The following is a 26298-nucleotide window of genomic DNA, read 5'->3' on the forward strand; positions in this document are numbered from 1 at the left end:
TTGCTGTTATAAAGGTAATTTGGTCTTTTGGGCAACAATTACAATAATTTAAAGCCTCTGCTTAACAAATTTGTCGAGCATTACAAGAATTTAACATATCAAATGACAATTATATTGATAATAGTACTTATGAGTAAGACATAGCAGTATAATAATAGTAAGTAAATGAAATAAAACAGATGAAAAAGAAGGAATTTTTTCAGTTAATAGAAGTCATACACGATTCGATTAAACCATACAATATTTCTTATCTATCCAATTCGGAATTTTATGGAGCATGTGCTACTATGGCAGGATGGGGTATATCAAATGATAACAATACCCCTGCCATTATGGAAACAGTAGAACTAAAAGTCTTATCAATTGCTGAATGTGAAGATAAAATTGAAAGACTTCATGGATCAAGAGTTCCAGTTAATTACAGACAGATTTGTTCTTCTGCAGATCCATATGCACTTATGAGCTCTGTATGTATTGCATTTCATTGTATTATTATTATTACTATTATTATTATTATTATTATTATTATTATTATTATTATTATTATTATTATTATTATTATTATTATTATTATTATTATCATTATCATTATTATTATATTCATCATTATCCTTATTATTATCATCATCATTATCATTATCATTATTACTATCATTATTATTATTATTATTATGTAGTTACTATGTACGCACATACACATAGAAAACATGACCTTCATGATTAATGAATTTAATTTAATAAATAATCAAATTCGAAATATTTTATTAATTTAAAAATTTTACTTTAATGTTATCGAATTCTTATTTTATACATGTTAAATTCATATTATTTCACCATTAGTCTAAAAAAATAGGAATACGTCTATAATATGCAATTTGCATTAATAATTTTTTAATAACTAATTTAATGAACAGTATATGCATATGTATGCGTGTGTACGCATAATTTTCAATACAAATAATATAAATCAATTAAATTCAATCACTTCCTTAAATATATATGTAAGGAATTCATTGGTACTTCGAATAATTCTCGAACCGTTTAACATTTTCATTAGACGATGCATAATGCACAAAGTTGTTATGCATTCTGATATTATTCTTAGGGCGACAGTGGAGGTCCGCTTTTGAGTATGGGTATGGTTATTGGCGTCAATACAGCTACCGTACCAGTGACGGTTAAGGTGCCTCATCCAGATAAGGTCAACGTTCATGCTGGTATCGAATACTACAGAGCGTTTATTTTGGAAGCCATAGGTAGCAGTTTTGTATGGTCTTGATAACGATTGATAATTATTTTATCTGTTCCAGTATATGGCATTATATCGGTAATGAGAAACCATAAAAACTATATATATATATATATATATATATACATACATATATACATACGTACATACATAAATACATATAATTGTCAAATATATATGTTTTTAATCACATTGTTGATACAACTTATATTGAAATCTAATGTAGGTGCCATTAAATGCTATAAATAAATACATCCAATCGATACATTTCCTTAATTAGCTTATACATTTATAAAATTCTTTTGATTCATTGGATTAATTTGTTCTTTACAAAAATTACCACTGCAAATCAGGATAACAAACGCATGACAATGTCGTAGTTTTAAATCTCTTTCAATTTGCTAATTTGCCCATTCGTAAAAATAGCGTTGTACAATCATAATCAGGGACAACGTATCTTACAGTAACAATTATCATTATACAATGATTTCAATCATAATAAAGTTATTGTCTATTTTTAAACAGTAATATAATACAACTAAACTATTCATCATTGTTCATGCTGTAAATTATTATATTATTAATTTTTAATTTTTATCACAGCCAACAAAAACTATTCTGAGTAGTATGAGTAATAAAATCTCTATAATAGTAAATTCCAGTATGAATGTTAACTTTTCCATGATAAATAGGTATTTCTGGTAAAGGAGCAGTCGCTTTATTTACACCTACGATCATATCGTGCACCATAATAGGTCCACCAAAATCACCCTAAAATGTGATAATTTTTAAATACTTCGATATTAATTCTCTATAATACATTGGAATAATAAGAAAATACAAAATATAATGAAAATAACACCAGAGTTTGGATTTCAACATATTTTGATATTTCTACATTTATTTCTATAATTAAATATTATATGATAAAATAATTACTTACATCCTGTAATAATATAAAGGGATATATAGCAGTACACAGGTATCTGTATTGAATAGGAACTCTGTAACCCGCTAATCTTTCAACTTTGTCAATACATTCATTTATGGATAAGATGTTCACCCTGGCTGCTAACATAAAATTAGATACTTCTCCATTATTTGTTTTTCCCCATCCTGCAATTATCGCGTTCGCCCCATACAAATCTCGATTCGTTAGAGGAGAAAGAACCGCTGGTATAATATCTTGATCGACATCGCGATTAAGCTAAAAAAATTTATATTTTTATTTCTTCGCTCCTCCTTCAGCTACGCGTAAGTATATTCGAATGACAATAATTACTATTATTACAAAACAACTTATTTATATGCATCTCATAATCATTATTTAATAAACACTATTTTTCTTAAGTGAAAATTTACCCTTGTAATACTGATATCGCTATCATCATAAGATCTATAATTTTGAAAGTTTGTGGACCAAGTGTCATAAGTGATCCACCATAATATATTATATACCCTACTGGTAGTTAAACCAATTGAACCAGCGAGCACAACAGTTTCGTTCTTTAGTCTATTTGCAATGCACGTAGCCGAACATAATACGTGACTTCGTGAAATAAGTGCAGCAGTACAGATGTGATCACGTATAAGTATAGGATTTACGTTAGTAGAGTGTTTAAATGACACAACATGAGTAAATTGTCCGCGTCCTACTGTTATAACATTAAATCCGACTATGGCTTCCGAAAACGGAAAGTTAAATTGAATGCCTAAAATAGAAAAATTTTCTTAAATATAAAGTTTATTTAATATAAAAATTTTGGTTTTACGGTATGTACATTGTTGAGTGATACTTACAAAAAATTGTGCATATAAATATAATCAGGGAAAATCTGATTGCCATATCGAAATTACAAAAGGAGGATTTATCTACGAATACATAGAATAATCATATTTAGAAATGATTAATCGAATAGTTTAAAATTATACTAAATCGCGTTATTTGCCATAATTAGTATAATAATATGTATAATATTAATGTCTTTAAATTATTGTTTAAATTAACTTATATAACTATGAATAATTACAGTAAGTACTTTAGCAATTTTCCTTTGAAATTGTAATATTTATTTGAGAAGAAATGTTAACCGCGTCGATCATAGCATTAATATTAATAGAATAATAAAAAATTAATATTAGGAATTCAACACGAATTTTGTATCAATTTCCATAATAATTGAAAAAATCGTGTTATTTACTGAATCTGAATATACATTTCTTACACTATAGTTACTCGTAAATATTTGTCTTTGGAAACAAATTACTAATGTTAAATACTAATTTTTTAATCGATTGTCTATCGTATGAAAAATTTAGAAATTACAGGTACATGGTAAACTATAATTCACCTTATTAATTATTGTCACTAACCAAGAAATTTTTCAAATCATGAACTACTTTTAATGATTTAAATAAAATTTATTTTCCCTTATATGTAATTTTTTTTGTTTTTCAATTACAGAAATTTAATCTAGATGTCAAATCTGTCAGAGATATGAGTATAAAAAAATCTTGAATGTCATTATGAACTCGATTGAAAATGTTGTATTAACTTCAATTTATTTTACAAGTAATAACTGTAGAATATCAAAATGTCAATATATCATTACATCAACGGGTTTTCTATAAATCATTTATACATATCCATTAATAAGTGAATTCCTTTTTCTTTTCTCTTTGTGTATAAATATATTTTTGTTTCTTCTTTTGTGTACGTATATATATTAACATACATTTTCTTTTATGCATGTATGTATCTATATATATATATATATATATATATATATATATATATATATATGTATATGCACATACATGCATAAATATATATATATATATATATATATTTCTATTTAATTAGGTTAAAATTATCTTTTAATAATTGAAGTGACATGTTTATTTTGATCTTACAAATTTTATCATCCACATCGGAAATATACTACGTTTAAATATCGAAGAACGAGAAATGTAATTTTTAAGATTATGAAAAAATAGATGACATCCAAAGTATAATTTGACTATTAGTTTTTAATGTTTTAAAGTTTTTATACATGTTTACTCAATAGCCTATTTCTTATCTAAATTGCTACATAATGTTTGCGTTTATAAAATGTACGATAAATTGTATAATAGAAATGAATTCATTCCATTGCTTTAATCGTGTTATCTAAACCATGTTATTTAAATGTTATATTTCTAAAAGTATTTTTAATTCATTTTAAAAAAGAAAAATTTTACAGAAGCAATTATTAAAAAAAAAGAGATAAATTTATGTTTTTTACACTGTTATTAATTATTTATGTAGTTTTTAAACTGTCCTAAATTTTAATAAATGAAATACGGATCAGGAATATATTTTTATATATATATTGTAATTTATGCTCTTTAAATAAGAATTATATAATTACAAATAAATTGTATTGTTATTTCTTATTTCATTAAATGTATTAGTTTAGTTTAAAAGTTATTTATGCAGCGGTTTTTAATGTAAATTTTGATACAAGTTATCTTATGATCTAATATGTTTTGTTTCAATTCTGTACGGAATATTTTAAATAGTATTTTTATAAATTCGCATTAAGTAGGTTCTTATTCAATATTAAGTGAGTAATTTAAGCTATTAGAATTTACAGAAATAGAACTGTTTATTTGTTGCATATATTTACTGATTTAATATTTATCGATATTAATCATACTAATATGTTTAGATAAAAAAAAAAAAAAAAAAAAAAAAAAAAAATTGATCGTAATAATCGAATAAAAAGTTTTATTATAAGATTAACTTGACAATATGTTCTTTGATTCGTTTATTCACCCTCTACAACGCCTTGATATTTTAATATATTTTTATAACATATGGTATTTTATTGTATTTTATTGTATGTAATATTGGTATTTTATAAGAGTAACAGCACACTGATTCACTAGAAATAAATAAAATTATTTTTCGCATACGTGTCAAAAGAACGCCTTTTATAAATTATAATTCATTCATATTTTAAGATTATTTTATAGTATAAACAACTTAACGATGTGATTTTTCAATATATTAACGAATCTCAATAATACTAATGATAAATTATTGTATTAGTATTTGTATTAATTATGCTTATTCAGGTGGCATTGAACCATTGTCATAGGTATTGCGATTATAACATAAAAAATGTTTTCTACATTTTAGTATTCGCTATATTACAATAAAATGTCGTATTAACATAATTTTTATATTGAATGCGGATGATTTATCTTATATTTTGTAAACGTCGTTATTGTATTAATCAAATAACATACAATATACTGTATAATTAAATATATTGAAATTGAAAATATAACTATATCGTGAAATATTTTTAAATATTAAATATTAAAGATATAATTAATTAATATATACTTTTATTTCTTTGGTATATGATGAATTTATCGATAACTAACGCAGTTTTTATAACGCCATATTATTAATTGATTAACTCAAAAGCGAAAGAAAATTAGTGATATTTAATTGACATGTTAAATTATCCGATGAATATCTTTAAATTTAATTAGAACATAAAAATATTTTATCATTAATGTATGTTAAATTCGAGGTTGAAGAAAAAAATTATATTATCGTAAATTATTCAACGAATATCTATTTATAGAGAAGCAATAATTAAATTAAAAAGTCAGATTATATGTGTTTGAGGCTAATCATTATCAATTTCAAAATAAATTAACGTTGCTATTTTTTCAAACTAGTTTGTAATTCATGACTTATATTTAATACCTGATAATATTCATATCTCCGTAATATTTAACATTTTGATTAAATTATTAAAATTTATCAAACAAGGAAACACATATAAATAAGAATAAATTTTATTTTATGCAGTTCATATATGGATATATTACTATAATATTAATATATATATATATATATATATATATATATTATTATTATTATTATTATTATTATTATTATTATTACGATATAACGAAGTAATAGGCTAATTTTAATTAATATTTAAATAATCATTGATTAGTCACAATTTCTAAAGGTAATTCTTAATATAATCTTATAGTGATTCATTTGGAACAACAATTGGTTATTGCACAGTTCCTACCGAATTATCTATACTTTTAACCAAATTATATCTATAGATCTATTACAAATCAATTTATATTTATTGTATTATATTATTAAGCAATTTTTATTATCATTAAATATTTATCTAATTAATAAATTTCACATTTTAGCTTTGTATTCAACATGCATCTTTATTTCGGCATATGTGTGATATTTCGTAAGTTTTAATATATAATTTTCATACAGTATACTTTTATTTAATGAGCAATTTAAGATTCCATTTAATTAATCAATTTTCTTATTTCAACAACTACATAGTCACTCAATGCGTCTTTCCATCTATTGACGCATTATTAGGACCGAATATTCGACAATCGCAACGTGGAGAATTTCCTTTCGTAGTATCCATGATAAAATTGAATTTTGACAATCCCAGGCCTGTAGAAAATCATCTCTGTACTGCAGCGCTCATTTCAACTCAGCATGTTTTAAGTGCAGCAACATGTACCAACGATAGACTGAGTAATGAAACTCTTATCCTTCTCGGGGACCGTAATTTAAACAACTGTAATATTTACAGTATATTGTGGTGGATAAATTATGATGCATGGAGTGAATTTAAACGAGTACCCCGTTTATATTTTGTAAATGATATCAGTATTTCGAAGGTAAATGTTTTGTTAATGAAAATGTCAAAATTTAGATAAGAAGTTCTTTTCTCTTTCTCTCTCTCTCTCTCTCTCTCTCTCTCTCTCTCTCTCTCTCTCTTTTTTTTTTTTTTTTTTTTTTTTTTTTTAGAAAATCAAATCAAATTGACAATGTCGATCATTATATAATGTACGTAATGTTTTTAGTTGCTTCGACCAGTAGAACATGATATTGTGCCGGGAGTTCTCTTATATATGCCGAATGAAAATTTGGAAGCTAGTAGTGCTCAAGTGGCAGCCTGGGGTGCAAACAATCATCATATAATAACTCCTTATATGTTAACGTCAACTGTCAGATTCTTGTCAAACAGTAAATGTCAAAGTAAACTCACAAAATTGGAAAAATCATTTGTACTTGTGCATGAAAGATTCTTTTGTACCAATGCACATCCATATGTAATATTATTTCGAGTAAGTATTCATTGATTTCATCCTTAGAATATTTTTATTATTCATCATATAATTCTTTAAATATTGTTAAGAGATAAGAGTAATGAATTTATAATATAATTTTTTTTTTTTTTTTTGTATTTATCTCTGTAATCATTTGGATGTGTAAAAATATAATATTACTTTTTAGGGTGATTTTGGTGGACCACTTATATACCGAAATCGAATAATTGGTATCAATAAAGAAACTCTTCCTCAAATGGATGGTAATTTTCACCCAAGCAAAATCAACATCCACACGAGTATTTTCCCCTACAGACAATTCATTGAAGATGTTACAAGTAGTCAATTTCTTTGGTACTAAATGATGAATTCCTAAAAGCATAATTAAATACATTTAATAATATAGTTGTTTTATATTGAGTTTAACATAGCATTTTTATATTTATACATCTTATTCAACGAAATACAATTTGTAAACGAATAGTTTCATAGGAATTGCACTCATTTGATATGCTGTTGATAAATGATAAAATTTTTTTAAATTAAGTATTCATATTTTTCAAATACCTAGGTAATTTTCATTTCATGAATACGAGCATATGGACGTATTTAATAACATATTTAATTGTCCATAATATAATCGATGTTTTATTTAAATGAGAAAAGGTAGAGTTTACTTTAGATTTTTGTAATGATTTATCATACAGTACGCTTGTTAAGTCATTTTCCAAATGCCGAGCAAACATTTAACACGAACAAGCCTACGTGCACAAAATCTATGAAGAAAGCAAATTAAAATCTCGACTATTAGTTATAAAATAAGAAAGCTATAATTCCTTTTACATTGATAGTTTAAAATAAATGCATTCGCGTAGGTTTTTAATTGTTATAATAAACGTTTGAGAAGGAATGGACAGCCATGTAATTTATTTACAAAAAAAAAAAAAAATGTTAATTCAATTTTAACGTAATGTAATTATTATTGAAAGATGCTTTAAATATTACATAAATACTTGTAACTTTAAATATGGAAAAACACTTACGTTTTTTAAAAAAATAATTGAAAAATAACAAATAATTATTGTTTTAAAGCATACGTAATATAATCACGATATCTTTTTAAAATATTAATCAAATGTTTTTTAATGGATCAATATTTTATATTTAAGTGCGATATTTAGATTCGATTAGGAAAATAGAAATTAAACGAAAAAATAAAAATGGAACTTTACATTTGATATCTAATAAATAAAGCATATTCGATTTGAAAAAAGTTGCGATGATTACTATTCCTTAAGCATATTTATGTTATCATATAATGCTTACAAAATACTGTAAGTACTATATACCAATAAATAAAGGAATTCCATTGAAACGTAAAATTATTGATAATTAATTTATAAATACTGAATCACTAAATAATTGATTTTATAAATGTCAGTTTCAGCATATTTTATTAGTTGTTAAGATATATTGTTTCTATCGAATACTTTATGATAAATCTTTAAATTTTTTTTTTAATTCATTCGAATTATTGCGATTTAACGATTATATATGAATTATATAACGTTACGAACAATTATTCTTTTATTCTATTCTAACTACCACCTACACTATAACTGTCCTATTTTTACTATTAACTCATTATTACTTACCATACCATCAAACACTTCGAAAGTCTTATGATTGAACGACTACATCTGTCAATAGAATCTAAGCACCACAATTTTGCAATTGCGTTATGCTCAATTATGCAAAGCAATTAAGTAGTACGTATTTCTTCATTGTTATAAAATACAATTCCGGGTAACTAAGAGTAATTTATATTACTTAATACGCCATTGATCTTTGATCGATCTTCGAGTCTGTCGAAGCACTTTTAATTTACTAAAATATTAATAATAAAAAAATTATATATATAATTGACTAATATTCGTCGTTTATATTTTCATTGTTTATCGTATTCGATTTCAACTAATTTTAGAACGTTATCATCATGTTCATTATGAATGTAATTTTTTTTTTTAATTTGTATATCGGGTATACTACGGATTTTTACATCGGAGGATCAAGATTTTTCAGCTATTCATTATTTAAGAAGATACTAACAGAATCATTCTCATTATCCGCTTTATTTATTCACTATTGATTGTTGCTATATTTAGTATGCGACCAATAATTTATTCACTGCTGGCTTAACGCATAATATGCTGTAAGTAATTACAAGATTTTTCACTTTTCTATATAGTATTTTATATAAAAATGAAAAATCACTTAAATTTATCGCTTAGTAAAATTATAAATAAAATAAATTAAAATAGTAATGCATAGGAGTCAGAGAAGGAAAGAGAGAAAGACTATAATTTTATTGTATCTATTGAACGAATTAATTATAAAAATACCAAAGCAGAAGCTGATGTGATTTGCAAGAGAGTCATTATTTCAAAAACTAATGTTTTATAGTTAAACATTACTTAAAACAATAAGAACTAACCAATGTACAAAATTATTATTGGATCCATGGATTTAAAAAGTGGCAATACTAAATGAATAAATTTTAATCAGGACGCAGATAACAAGTATATTAGTCAAAAATGATTTCGTTGTTATAAAAATAATTACGTATAATTATTTCGTTGTATTAAGAAAAGTTTTAGGAAATGGTTAAGCACTTACGCGAATGCGTATACACAGAATATTTCTTAGATCACTAGATTCGATCGAAAATTTGTTGAAAATTTAAATTAAAATTAAAATGTAAAATTCCTTTGGTTGTGTGATAATATTCCATAAAAAATAAAAACTGCTATTTTGTCAACAAAATGCGTGTCGCCTAGATTAAGCATTATTATGTGTAGATGGGATAATTAAATAATCAATAATAATGAGCTAGATATTTACGAAAAGCCAATTTGAAAATATTAATAAATATCGAATGCTAAGGAAAAATTCAAAATTCATCTAAGGAATTAGTAAAAATAACAAATAATATCATGTCTTCTACCACTTCTCCAATTTACATTATTGATGGAAGTAAGTAAATACTTTGAATCATTGAAATTTGTACAAAATTATAAAATTGCCAATTTTATTTTAACGCTTTAATCATAATTTGCTTTATTTATCAAGACGCATGATTAATATTTTAGAAATATTCAAAGAGAGTAAATAAAAATATATTCTATGATAACCGAATTCTCAATTGATATAAATATTGTAATAATTTTGGGACATTAACAAAATAACCTGTTTACAATGACCAAATAAATATTCATTGAAGTAAAGAAAATTATGATTTTCATTATATGTATGTGTAAAATTGACGACACGCGTAATTAAATTAGAAAGGATTAAATTGTAATTTATTGCGTATTTATGGCTTTCAATTATGTAAAGATAACATAAGTGTGTTATTCATCACTTGGATACCATTTTACCGAAAGTAACTCGAAAGCTAAGACTAACCAATTAAAGACGAGAACACTGCTCTTTAATTGCATCATATTTTTTATAAACATAGTACAAATTAATTGTTGTATACAAATTATATCGGCGTTAAGCAGCTTAGTTATACAATTTAAGAATTAAATATTTAAAAAGGACTTTACTCGTTAAATAAGACGAGCTTCTCAAGCATGTTTACGTAAAAAATTACACTGCTATCGAATATCGCTTCCATTATCTATAAATTATACTATTTATTATTAATGATATCTAGATAAATAATTCGGAATGTCAATCTAAAAGTTCTTCTCGGAGAATTTTCTCAAATATTGCACAATTACCAAACGATATTATAACCTAAATTATTAATGGCTAATAAACACATGTGTGCACGATTGTATCGAGAGTATCAATTACTAATTATTATGCTTTTGTGTTAATGATGCCGTATTTCGATTTAATTTGTCGTATTATGATTTAATCCAATTCGAGTGCGTATATAAAAGAAAAAAAAGTTAATTAATAAGTAAAGTATTATCGTCATTCAAAAAAGTAGCGAGATAATGTTCTATCGGTAAATTGAGAAAATGTTAATTATATTTGTAATTACGAATTATCGGGAATGTGACATTTAAATACACACATCGAAAAGTAAATGAAGAATATATGTGAAAAATAATACTTAAATAAATCTTAAATCAATAGACATAGAATGCAAAATTTATATTATTTCTTTACATCGAAATTGAATTCTATTCAATCTAAGTAATCTAACTTTTATTATTGACAATTATCATCGATGCTTCATTCGATGAATCCAATTTAAATCAAACGTATTCGAGATCGAATTGTATATCGATTTTAATTGAGTTGACAATTTTAACACGAACTTGCTTCTAATATATTCTTTTATCATGACTACAATTGATCGATGTGACATTGTGATTGTGTTAGAAACTAAATGTAACATCGAATCGGTAGTTTTCGATTATCGAACCAATGTCCGAGAATACTAATTTTAGTCCTTTATATATATATATATATATATATATATAAGTATATAATTAACCAAATTTTTCATTAATACTACTTAGTTTGAAAATGTTGTTAATACAGGGGAATATTATACGGTTTATATATCACATAGTTAGTCAAGGATTGTTTTAAAATATTCATATATACCATGTCACTTTTTAAAATAATAAATTAATTAAGTTTGTTTGCGAACAATAAATTTATTTGAATTTGTCACGATCGCTCGAAAGTATTAACGAAAATTTTATTCATTCTCATAATACTCTGACTAATACTAAGCCATGTAACGACATAATTTGATAAATGATATTAAAATAGAATTGTAAGTGTATGTAATCGGAAATGAAATTATGTTGTTTAAAACCTTTACAACGAAATTAAATTGAATGTATTAAACTCAAACTTGTTAGGTTATTATTTATAGAAAGCTATCAGTTTAGATCATTTACAGCTTAGTTTACAATGATAAATTTGAATTTTAAATTCCTAAAGATTTATTGCATTTATTTCTATTGTTTGGAATATTGTATAACATATAACTCCATCGGCTACTATTTCTAATATTTTCATTCATAAATATTATTATGATTATTTTGTTTCTCAGTTGGAATATTCTTCGCAGGTAATGCATGGAATGAGTAAAGTATAAAATCTTACTGCTATCTATTCCCAGAATAAATTAAAGTTTTCGATTTAGCAAATACAAATATAATACCAAATATCCTACGCAACGGTTATCGTAGCATTAATAATTGCTAAGATAGTGACAGGAGGCCACTGGCTGCTTTGTACATTGCAGAATATAAAGATAGAATAGTTATTTGAAGGTGATTATAGCAATATCTATGCCCAACTGAGTTGCATAATTTCGATTTCGAACTTTATCGTCACATCTATTTCCGATAAATCCCAGCCATTCCGTAAAATTATAAGAGTAAGTCACCTTTTCGGCTCACGTAAGTTGAAAATTTGAAAAAGACAAAGAAAATTACTAACTCTGCGAATTGCTAAATAATAACAATTACCTTTATCAATTCAAACTTCGGTAAAGAGAAAGCTTGAACTATAAAAAATAAAACATAATATATGCCAGATAATTATACTTTAAATTTTCTATTATTTGCTATCCCAATATTACCTAAATATTATCATATGTTAATATTTTTATATCTTACAAATATCTAACCATATTAATCAAACACAATAAATAACATAAAGATTATTTATCTCTATTTTAGTTTCGTAATTTTATAATAATATGGTATATCTTATATAACTAATAGTATTGATACTTGAATTACTATATAAGATAAAAAAATATTTCTAAAGTTTACTTCTGCGACGTATTTTTTTATTTATATTATTAATATGAGACTCAATACTTGTTTATTTTTGGTACAATATGTTATATTATGTAAGTAGAAAATTTCATTGCATAATAGAATATAGTATTTCAGAACTTTATCCTTATGGTTACATCTACGTTAAATATTTTTATTTTTAGGCATCGAATATAATTTGAAAAGCGTAAATGCCATAATTGGAAATAATGTAAGACAAGTAAATACAGGAGAATTCAAATTTATCGTCTCTCTCATGAAAATAAACAGAGCGAATTCTATACCAAATGAAGCCCACTATTGTACGGGCTCACTTATTACAAGAAAAGATGTTTTAAGCTGTGCTCATTGTTTAGACGAAGAAGAGTTAGAAAGTTCACAAGTACTCATTGGATCAAGTGACTTGAGGTTTGGCGAAATGTTGTACATTTACTGGTGGATAACGTATGACCAATGGGTAATCGCTAACAATAGGACTGAAAATAATTATGAAAGTGATATTGCAAATATAAGGGTAAATAACTGAAAATTCTACAATCATTATTATATTAGTTATTTTTCAAATTCAGCAACTTATAAGTAAAAATTATTTTAGCTTATGCAAAAAGTATCGTTTAGTTATAACATAGTGCAAATCTCATTTATGTCAAATATTGATTTGTATTGGTCAGATGTTATAATAGCAGGGTGGGGTGAATCGAATAACGGTTATACGCCTACTATAATGGAAACTGCTAATGTACAAATTATAACAAATTCTGAATGTGATAGACGGATAGAGAAACTTGCAGGAACACCAGTCGAAATCGATATGCATATGGTGTGTACCATTGGAAGGCCTTTCGTATTGTTGGGTAACGTAAGTATTGACACGTGAGATGTTTTTTTGACTGTTCATTCGCCATTTTCACATTCTTCATGCACCATGAAATAATTGCGTATTATAGGCACTTTTAGGCATAGGATTATTTGTTTAATACGTTACAATTGCGAACTATGAAGATTCTAAAGGATTTATTATACAAATGATTCATCTACTTAATAAATAATATTTTACTCATACAAGTAATCATAAAATTTTAGTAAAAAAAAAAAAAAAACAATAAAATTTCTTCATATTATAATAGCTTATTAAAGGGTGGTATTGATTGTTTATTTTTTACTATTATTTCGATAAAAAGACTCTTCTGACTAAGAATTTTCTTTCGTACCGTAAAACTATGCACAAAACAAAATTTATTTAAGCATAGTGTAAAGTTATTAAACATATATCAAAAGTATACTTAATGCAATAATTACAAATTTTTTCATAAGAATTATCATAATTAATTTTTATATGAAAAATCTGGTAATTCGCATGACGCATTATTATCTGTATTTTAAATATAATGAATCATATCCTCACTCTTTTTGAATTTATAAATATATATTACAAGCAATAGACTTTCAATTATATAATAATTTAAGCATTCTTTATAGAATAATTATCTACTCATCTAATGAGAAATATGAAAAATTAATTAAGTAAATATTTTAATTGTAATTTAATTTTAATAATAGACAGGGTTAGCTTTAGACAATATTGTTTATTTAATATGAGCTTTGAAAGTAATTTTTCCTATTAATTTAATATTACTATCTTTATTTTATAAATTTAACTAGAATGTAAAAGTTAGTTCCATTAAATTTTCAAGAACTACATAGAAATAAAGTTCTATCCAAATTCGTATAGTTAATTATATTAAATACTTTTAAATAAATGAATATAGATTGAAGTGTACTTATTAACAATTTTAGGGCGATAGCGGAGGTCCGCTGCTCTTCTTCAATAAACTTGTAGCTATTAATAAAGGAACAAGTCCATTTCTGCATTTACCTTATCATAGAAAACAAGTGAATGTTCATACAAGTATTTTTTTTTACAGGGATTTTATTACTTATATGCAAAATTACTAATAAATTAATTTATGAATTTTATGTACAAATGACAAATACATTGTTTTAATTGAGTAGACATACATAACGATAAATTAAAATAAAATAATATCCTTTGCTTAGTTATATTATTGCCACAAATCCCAATTTCAATAAATAATTGAATAAATTGAAAAAATTTTCATAAGATGTAATATTAATTAATAAAAAATTATTTCATGGCTAAATTATACCAATGCATTAAAAATGTATAGCATGATTTTTCAAAACAATACTTTGATAATCAATCAATAATTATGTACAAAATTAAATTAATATAATAAACAAAACAATATAAAATGTATTATAATTTTAACAGCGGCAACCGAATTTGAAGAAAAAAATCCTTCAACTACTAATATTATCAATTTATTTTAGATTTATTATTATTGACATCGTATAGTACGTGAAAATAGATTATTAAAAATCTATTATAAAGTAGGACAAATAAATTTATTTTATAAGAATGTTTTATATTATAATTTATATTATATTATATTATATATATTATCTGATTAATTTATATTATATTCATAATAGATATTGGCAGCGAAATACATAAAGTATAATAGACTAGATAAGAATATATTAGATCAACATATTTTAATTTTTTTTTTTTTTAAATATTTGATAATTCTCCAGAAATAGAATAAAATAATTGTTACGTAACACTTAAAATTAGTAAATCTCAATAGTCATCTTAATGTCCCCAATAATTAAAGGAAATAATTGTTTCCAATTAAACCTCAAAAGATAAATGAAATTTTAGATAATATGATAAAGTATATTAATAGCTTTGAATGAGTTAAAAAGGAAATGCAGTGAATGTCGTGTTTTTTTAAAAAAATATATTCATAGATAAAATATTTCTTTTAATAATCTATTAAATTGTTATTATGCATATGTATTTTTTATGGTATAGATAAAAATATAATTTATAACATCATTCTTACTATTCGAAGAAAAAAACAATTTTTTTGTTTTTCTTTTAAAACGAAAAACAAAAATAAACGTATTTTTATAAAAATTCGGTTATTACAATGGATAATAATATTTTGGATTTATTTTATAAAACTACAAGTAGAATATACAATAATAGATAATGAATGCAATTAGTATTCGTTATAAGGAAAAATATATAAAAATTAAATTTCTTTCATCATTAACTATTCTCCGGAATATATTTATACAGTATGTGATTTTGTTTTGGTAATATGCTTTGAATGAAAAAAAAACAGAAAACTTAAATAAGTTATAATTGTCATTCTAATTATGTCTAAAGAGAAAGCTTGTAATATCAAACATAATACATTATATATGCCAGATAATTATACTTTAAACTTTCTATCATTCGCTAACACAATATTACTTAAATTGTGTAATTTGTTAACATTTCAACATCTTTCGAATATCTAACCATATTAATCGAACAATATATAAAATAAAAATTATTTTATTATTATATCTATTCTAGTTTCGTAATTTTATTATTTTGTAATAATATCCATTATCAGCTCTTATTGGTTTTTGATTTTTCTGTAAGGTTTCCTGTAAGTTTTGAATTAAGTAAGTATTACTCCAGGTATCACCAAACAAACTTTCGGAAAATGTTAAACCAAAGGATTAAATGAGTTCTTTATTGTCTCTAATAATTAAGTAATTTTCATAGATTCTGTATACATATTATTGAACCATACACGATATTATTTGGTACCATATTATATTATATGGTAGTCTCATGTGGTAAGTTCTTGTAGGGTAAAATTTAAGGAACGAATTAGGAGAGGAATTCTCTTTTGCCAATTACAATTCTTTGATCTGATGCGCTTGGGTATATTTTTTACGTGCTTATTCCTACTTCAAACAATTCTCGAACCGTTTAACATTTTCATTAGACGATGCATAATGCACAAAGTTGTTATGCATTCTGATATTATTCTTAGGGCGACAGTGGAGGTCCGCTTTTGAGTATGGGTATGGTTATTGGCGTCAATACAGCTACCGTACCAGTGACGGTTAAGGTGCCTCATCCAGATAAGGTCAACGTTCATGCTGGTATCGAATACTACAGAGCGTTTATTTTGGAAGCCATAGGTAGCAGTTTTGTATGGTCTTGATAACGATTGATAATTATTCTATCTGTTCCAGTATATGGCATTATATCGGTAATGAGAAACCATAAAAACTATATATATATATATATATATATATATACATACATATATACATACGTACATACATAAATACATATAATTGTCAAATATATATGTTTTTAATCACATTGTTGATACAACTTATATTGAAATCTAATGTAGGTGCCATTAAATGCTATAAATAAATACATCCAATCGATACATTTCCTTAATTAGCTTATACATTTATAAAATTCTTTTGATTCATTGGATTAATTTGTTCTTTACAAAAATTACCACTGCAAATCAGGATAACAAACGCATGACAATGTCGTAGTTTTAAATCTCTTTCAATTTGCTAATTTGCCCATTCGTAAAAATAGCGTTGTACAATCATAATCAGGAATTTTAGAATAACAGTTGCTCGTGTAATTATTTAATTTATTGTTTTATTATAAGTAATGATCAAATTTTTAAATACATCATCATCGACTATACATAATTCAAATAAATATTCCTCTTATAATCTTGATCGTATTGTGCTTCTTTATCAATGCCAATTAAAACTATGTTCTGTCGCATGCGTAATAAAGTCTAAATACTCATAAACTCCCGTATGAATATTAACTTTTCCTTCAAGAACAGGTATATTTGGTTTTGGAGTTGTCTCTTTATTTACACCGACGATCATGTCGTTGACCATAATAGGTCCACCAAAATCACCCTAAAAATGGGTAAAAATATATAAATATATTTACTATCTTAAGAAGATAAACTACAATGCTATTCAACATATTCAAAACTTTAAGAATGAGCTTTTAAATAGTGACATTATAATGTTAAACGCTAAAATTACAATATTAGATAAGAGATTTAATCTATTTTCAATAATATATTGCAATAATAAGAAAATACAAAATATTATAAAACGTAATACAGAGTTTGAATTTCAATATATTTTGAAATTTCTCCACTTATTTCTGTAATTACATTTTATATAATAAAATGATTACTTACCTCATGTAATAATATAAAGGGATGTGCAGCAGTACACAAGTATCTTAAGGGAATAGCAATTGTATAGCCCCCTACTCTGTGTATTCTGTCTCGACATTCGTTCAATGATAAGACCGTCACAACACCTGCTAACATAAAATTAGGTTTGCGTTTATCATTTGTTTTTCCCCATCCTGCAACTGTCGCAGTCGCCCCAAACAATCGTCCATTCGGTATATGAGAAATGCCCGCTGGTGTAATATCTCGATCGACATCACGAGTAAGCTAAAAAATATATATTTTTATGTATTCGTTGGTATTACAGCTGCGCGTAAGTATATTCGATGGTCCGCAATAACCTCTATCACAAATGAAATGATTTACATGTATTGAATAAACATTAGCATGATAAAGTGAATTCTATTCAAACGAAAATTTACCCTTGTAATACTGAGATCATTTTCTGGATATGGATTAAAAGTTTGAAAGTTTGTGGACCAAGTGTCATAAGTTATCCACCATTGTATAGTATATACCCTACTGGTAGTTAAACCAATTGAACCAGCGAGCACAACAGTTTCGTTCTTTAGTCTATTTGCAATGCACGTAGCCGAACATAATACGTGACTTCGTGAAATAAGTGCAGCAGTACAGATGTGATCACGTATAAGTATAGGATTTACGTTAGTAGAGTGTTTAAATGACACAACATGAGTAAATTGTCCGCGTCCTACTGTTCTAACATTAAATCCGACTATGGCTTCCGAAAACGGAAAGTTAAATTGAATGCCTAAAATAGAAAAATTTTCTTAAATATAAAGTTTATTTAATATAAAAATTTTGGTTTTACGGTATGTACATTGTTGAGTGATACTTACAAAAAATTGTGCATATAAATATAATCAAGGAAAATCTGATTGCCATATTGAAATTACAAAAGGAGGATTTATCTATGAATACATAGAATTATTATATTTAATAAGATGAATTGAATATTTATAATAAAATTTAGATGTATTTTAGATGTATTATTGTGAACATCGTGTAGTACATAAAATTAGTTTATAAAAAAAGCTATTGTACAGCAGAGAGATAAATGTTTATTGTTTGACTAATTGATTGTATATTTGATTATATATTTCTTCAAATTATAATATATAGATATTGGCAAAAGATACATAAAATATAATAGACTAGATAGATATATACTAGATCGCTAAGTTTTATAAAAATTCAACATACTTAACAATTTTCATGAAATTGAAAACGTGCAAAATTAGTAAACTTTAGTAGTCCTTAGTGATATAATTATAATCCTATAATTATAAGAAAGAATTGTTTCCACTTAAATCTCCAAAGATAAATGAAATTTTAGATAATATGATAAAGTATATTAATAGCTTTGAATGAGTTAAATAGAAAATGCAGCGAATGTCGTGTTTTGAAAAAAAAATATATTGATAGATAAAAAATTTCTTTGAATAATCTATTGAAAATGTTTATTATGCATGTTAATTTTTTATGGTATAGATAAAAAATATAATTTATAACATCATTACGCAATATTCGAAGAAAAAACAAATTTTGCTAATTGATAAAAGAATAAATCTCTTATATTAACATATATTAAGTCGAATCTCCTCAATATCATGATGAAGTCGAACATATAATGACTGTAAGTTATGAGTAAAACTCGTATTTACACATTTTTACCTTCAATATAAATAACAAATTTCATTTACTTATCAAATATATCGTCCAATCATAACAAAATTGAAAAATCTCATTAACCGAAATATACAAGAGTATATTTATTCGAATATGTCGGTACGGCGCATTCAACATGCAATAAGGAATCCAATACATATAAAACTGCATATATTGGTAATAAAATGTTTAATACAACTTATTTTTAAATCTAATGTAGATGCCATTAAAAGCTATAAATAAATATTACCAATCGTGGAATTGAATTAATTAACATTTATTTAATTTACAATCCATAAGGATGAAGATTAGTAATTATTAGATTATATTTTTGTTCTTTACAAAAATTACCACTGCAAATCAGGATAACAAACAGATGACAATGTCGTAGTCTTAAAACTTTTCCAACTTGCTAATTTGCCTCTTCATAAACGCGCCATTATACATTCATAATCAAAAATGTTAGAATTGCAGTTACTCATGTAATTATATAATTTATTGTTTTATTATAAATAATTAATATACATTATAATCCAGTATATATAATTAATTCAACTAATCCACTTGTAATCTTGATATTGTTGTGGTTCTTTATCATTGCCATTGGAAATTATATCTTGTAGTTTCAGTAATAAAGTCCAAGTAGTAAGTAATTCCTGTATGAATGTTGATTTGTCGTCGCTGTATAGGTATATCCGATAATGAATTGGTTTCTTTATTTATACCAATAATCATGTCGTCAGAGAGAACTGGTCCACCGTAATCACCCTAAAAATGAATTTGATAAACGAATTATTGCTAATAAGATATTATCATTCAAATGTCTACTTCAGGCTAATATTACCGAATATACTAATTGAAAAAATTCAAGGCAAACAAACGAATAAGTTTGTTGAAAAATTTAAGTATATTTAATTAAATCCATACTTACTTCTTGTATTAATATATAATAATATGCAGAAGTACATAAGTATCTCTCGTGAATATGAATTACTTTTCCAATATCATATTTAATTTTCAATTCACATGTTTCGTTTGATATGAATTCCAAAATAGCTGACATCATCGAATTAGATATGTTTCCATTGGAATTTTTACCCCATCCCGCTATAACTGCATTTTTCCCGTATAAATCTCGATTATTTGAAAGTAAAAAGATTCCTGGTCTAATATCATTAATCATACTATCAATCTAAAAATGATATTTTTCAATTATGAATTACATTTATAAATAACTACATTTATAACTATATCGCCTTTCAACGGAATTTTCTATTCTTTATATCATTCACCAATTACTAATAATTTACCTTTATAATACCTATATCATTTATTTCAAACTGGGGCGATCTCGACTTGTATTGACACCAATCATTATAATTTATCCACCATGCAATATCATATTTCCTGCCGTTAGTTAATGTAAGCGATCCAGCATGAATCTTAGTTTCGTTTTTTATTATCTTTTCGGTACACTGTGCGGAGCTTATAACATGACATTTCGAGATAAGTGCTGCAGTGCAGAAATGCATATATAGAGGTACAGAACCGAAAGTCTTCAAATTCATAAGTGATACGATGTAAGGAAATTGTCCGAATGTTGCTGGCCTGACGTTACTACCAACCATGGCATTGGCAACCGGAACATTATACCAGATATCTATTAATTAAAACTTATTTCATTAATAAAACAATTGTGGTTTAATTAGTCTTTAAAAATATTTACTTTTGTATATTATTACTTACGAAATATCGTACATGTGATAATAAATATTGAAATATTATATTTGTATTCCATGCTGAAATGTAAAATTGAAGAAAATTAATACTTAGTTAAGGACAATATAACCATAACCGAAGTGAAATAATGAAGGTTAGTTGCTATGTATTTTTAAGGATGTTAACAAAAATTATCAATTATAAATTATATGAAAAACTAATGTAGTTTTCTTTAGAACTTTTATAATAATTTAGTTTAATCAATCATAGTATTTATTTTAATAAACTTGAATTAACTCAAATTATTAGCTTCTATTTAAATTAATGTATTGACACTGCGGAATATAAGAAAGACATTTCAGTATCAACTTTACATGTATTCTGAAAACAATGCAATACGTGATTTTAAAAACAATAACTGAAGAATGATTTACGAAAAATTAAGGCAGTTGTATACAAAAAAAAATAATAATAATATATATTAAACTATATAAAAAGATCAATGTACAAATAGATAACAACGAAAAATCAACTATTGAATTTATGAAACATCTATTGATTAAATTTCATTACTAAAGTAAAAAAAAAAGAATTATTATCAATATTATTAAAATGGAAAACATACATTTTTTAATGACATCATAGATGTTCTATTTATTTTCCAAATGAGAAATGTAATTTTACAAAATTTAATACTATTAATACTAAATTTTTAATACTGAATTATTGATAATTATTGATACTGAATCATTAATAATCGGTTTAACAATTGATAAATATAATTCATAAAGTTTTATACAACTTATTATAACTTATTATTACAAGAATAATAGCAACAATCTGTTAATTTTTACTATCTTATTAAATATTTCTTTCATGATAATTAAATATATAAATTTACCTTGGAAGTTAAGCGATTAATTGTTCATTAATTATAAATTTATTAAAAGTTTATTGAATGAAAACTTATATTAATTCGAAGTTTTGTTTAAATTAAAACAAAGTTATATAAATATGTCATTAATTACGGATTAATGTGATTATAAAACCCTTCGTTACATTATCGACATTCAATGAGAAATTCTACAAATATTCACACTACAGACCAAGTTTCAAATTTTATTTCTATTTATATCTGTTTCTTATACTTCTCAAATCGCAATAATTTATGAAACTTTTAAGTTTAGAGAATAATAATGAGCAGATATGGATTAGATACTTGTTGAAAAATATTCTATAAATTTCATTATTTGATTTATAACAATATATGTTTTTCCTTATTATGTTTACATACTCAATAAGTGTATTTATTAACTCAATATTGCTTTTTTAAAGTCATTTGTGAAAAGTAATTCTTATGTAAATGTAAATGTGTTTAATCATATTGTAGAATATTGTTTTAAAAAAAGCAGCATATGAATAAAAAACGAGTATTGAATTAATTAACATCCTACTTTTCTATCTAATTATGCTATTGGCAGTTTATTTTATAATAATTATACTTTTAAATTTTTGAAAACTGTTGGACTTTATAAGCTTTTAATAAAATAAGACAAAAATGTTCAATCTTTTATTTATATAAATGCATTTATATTGATTAAAATTTTTAAATATAAATTATTACAAATAATTTTTTATCTTTAAAATATCAGTGCCTAAGTGCTAGGAAGAACATTGATTTCATTTTTATTCTAACATTACTATTTAACTTGGTATATAATAATTGCGTTATTTATAAAGAAATGCTATGTGTAAGCATTCATAAATTAATAGAATTCTCTGAACTTCCTTACAATGAAACTTATCGTTTATTCATATAAAAGACTTTATCTGTTATCATTCTTCTTTCATAATTATAATTACTGTTTAATTGTAAAAAAAGAAGAAATTTTTAAAATATTTGATTGATTTGATGGCCGAAAAATATGATTTATATTAATTTACATTTGTTCATTGCTTCACTATTCTTCTTTCTTCTATTTTTAGAATTTTACAAAAATATTCCTATGATATAAACGAACTTTTAATTATAGATTATTTATAAATTTTTTTGCGTATGTTCTGTGAATATTTTTGTTTGCTTGAAGAATTTTTTCTCTTACTTCATCGCTTACAATTACTTGAAATATTAATTGACCTATTTTAAATTGTAATTAAGTTTAATTTCAATGTAACGGCAGCTAAATATAAAAATTACAAAACTTAATAATAATTAATTCAAGCCCGTTTCAATTAAATCTTAAAATAATCTGAATTTCCCTGTCACTACTTTTCAGTCTTTTAACAATTAAGTCAAATTTTAATATGAATAGAATGATTTACCATGTTGCATATTAAATAAAATTGGAACTGATTATTTCAATAACAAAATATTTAAAAACATTAAATATGATATAATCATTAAATGATAACATTAAATAATGAAGAAAATAATTTTATTAATAATCGCATAAAACTTAATAAGTCTAATTTTGTGACTTATGACTTTTATTAATGAAAATACAACATTTAACAATATTAGCATTTTTATATACGACTACAAAAATATACTCTTTTATATTTTATATAAATTGTAATATTCTTATAACGTAATTAACAAGATTGATTCTGTTTTCGAATCTCAAATCTTATATAAATAAGAAAATTTGATCGATAGACGCCAGTATTTAACTAAATAATACCATAATTTAAAATACTTTGTTATTTTTCAATTAATATTAAAAAGGGATTTTAACAATTCGTATAATGACATTCAGTAAATTATAAAATATTAATGTTTAACTTATTTACATTTTTTTCAAAAATAGACATAGATATCAACTAAATTACCTTATTCTCTTATCATAGTACTTAAACTATTAAATTTCAAATTAGAATAGTAAAATAAAATATTCGGTAACTGGACTGCCAGATATATTTTCTCTTAATTGAAATAATACTTTCATAAAGTTAGATATTATAGCAATTATCAATCTTTTCTTTTTTTTTTTTTTTTTTTTTAATAGAAATAATTATTAAGGTAAATAGTAAAACAATATAATTATAAACTACTTACAAATACTATAATTATAAAATTTTAATATTTTTCAAATTTGAAGCTAAACATATGAATGATTTTTCAATATAAATCTTAGACTAGCATAATTATTATATCATATTCGAATCAATAACAGATATTTTAATAATATGTAACAGAAGTAGTTAATTTATAGCAATTTTATACATCAGAATAAATAATAATAATTACATATTTGTTATCATAGAATTTATTCCATAATTACAAAATGACAATCTTGAATGTACACTTTAATTTTATCAACATACTTATAATGTAATTATTATTCATTGTCGTATAAAATTGTTCCTTGTCGCATAAGTAATAAAATCTCTTTAGTAATCAATTCACGTACGAATGTTAACTTTTATCGAACCAACAGATACATTCTGTGTGCAGTAATTGCTTTAATAATCCCTACATTATTGCATTATTGAATATAACTGATTCACCAATAATATCCTGTAAAACAATGAAATAATTCAATAATTGTGAAGTTAAAATGCAAATACGATTTATTGTGTATATGCATTTACTGTAAATTTCATCTATATTATGTTGTTAAACAGACAACTTGTTAAGTAAAATTTTTCCTTAAATTAATTATTTGAGAAGCATTTCTTCATTTTCTTAATATTAAAAAAAAAATACATATTTTATTAAAAATATATTTATATGAGAACGAGCAGCAGTAGAGTGGAGTATTTTATTAAAAAGAATTTTTTATCTGTAATTTATAGATAACTGAATTAATTAAAAAAGTAGTTAATATTTGCCTATATGTAGATGACAATAATTAAATATTTTTATTAATTATTTATAGAGAGATAACGACAAATAATCCTCTACGCAGGAAGTATGAGAGGGTGTTTTACAAGTTCACATACCTTCATTCATGTTACTGTAAATATTTTCTGTGCAATTAATTTTCAAGTAATTTAAAAATTGCATTCCTCATGTCTGAGTAAGACTTTCTATACTTCTCCTTCCCAGTGTTAAATAGAATTAATTTATAATAGCCACGTCGATGAATCTAGTAGGCTTACAGGAAATGAAAAATCTACATCTTTATCCACGTATAAATACATGTATGCATTATAAAATATTTATAAACTAATAAGTTACCTTATAAATATCAATATCATTCTCTTATATTGCATTTTGATTTGTCTAAATGTATCCCAGGCATTATAAATGTCCATCCACCATAATTCACTCTGTATTCTACCAATGATTAAATAAATACGTCTCGCCATAAATTGCAATTTTAGTTCTTATTTCATTTTCGATATATTGTGCCGCACTTGACACAGAATTTCTTGTAATAAGCCATGATATAAATATATGAGCGTTTGTGTGATCAATATTTTCGAAATTAAAATACGTTAGACATAGGATAATTGTACTAATAATGATACTAAAAATCTATACACAAAACTGAAAGAAAAAACTTTTATTAAATATACCCGACTAAACACATAA

The 26298-nt window shown here is 24.3% G+C and overlaps 2 protein-coding genes across 2 annotated transcripts; one reads left to right on the forward strand and one right to left on the reverse strand.

Annotated features, from left to right (window-relative positions):
- The first annotated feature begins 214 nt into the window (after positions 1 to 214).
- On the forward strand, positions 215 to 1279 carry LOC105360372 (uncharacterized). Its single transcript, XM_011497264.1, has 2 exons — positions 215 to 467; positions 1106 to 1279. The coding sequence occupies exons 1-2, from the start codon at positions 288 to 290 to the stop codon at positions 1277 to 1279; spliced, it is 354 nt and encodes a 117-aa protein (XP_011495566.1). The 5' UTR covers positions 215 to 287.
- Positions 1280 to 20577: 19298 nt separating this feature from the next.
- On the reverse strand, positions 20578 to 21696 carry LOC105360130 (trypsin epsilon-like). Its single transcript, XM_011496930.1, has 3 exons — positions 21353 to 21696; positions 20974 to 21234; positions 20578 to 20810 (listed from the first exon to the last, which is right to left on the reverse strand). Exons 1-3 carry the CDS (start codon positions 21668 to 21670, stop codon positions 20637 to 20639), a joined length of 753 nt encoding a protein of 250 aa, XP_011495232.1. The 5' UTR covers positions 21671 to 21696; the 3' UTR covers positions 20578 to 20636.
- Between the last annotated feature and the right edge of the window lie 4602 nt (positions 21697 to 26298).

The sequence above is a fragment of the Ceratosolen solmsi genome, unplaced genomic scaffold (genome assembly GCF_000503995.2).
Source record: "Ceratosolen solmsi marchali unplaced genomic scaffold, CerSol_1.0 scaffold13, whole genome shotgun sequence".
Lineage (NCBI taxonomy): Eukaryota > Metazoa > Arthropoda > Insecta > Hymenoptera > Agaonidae > Ceratosolen > Ceratosolen solmsi.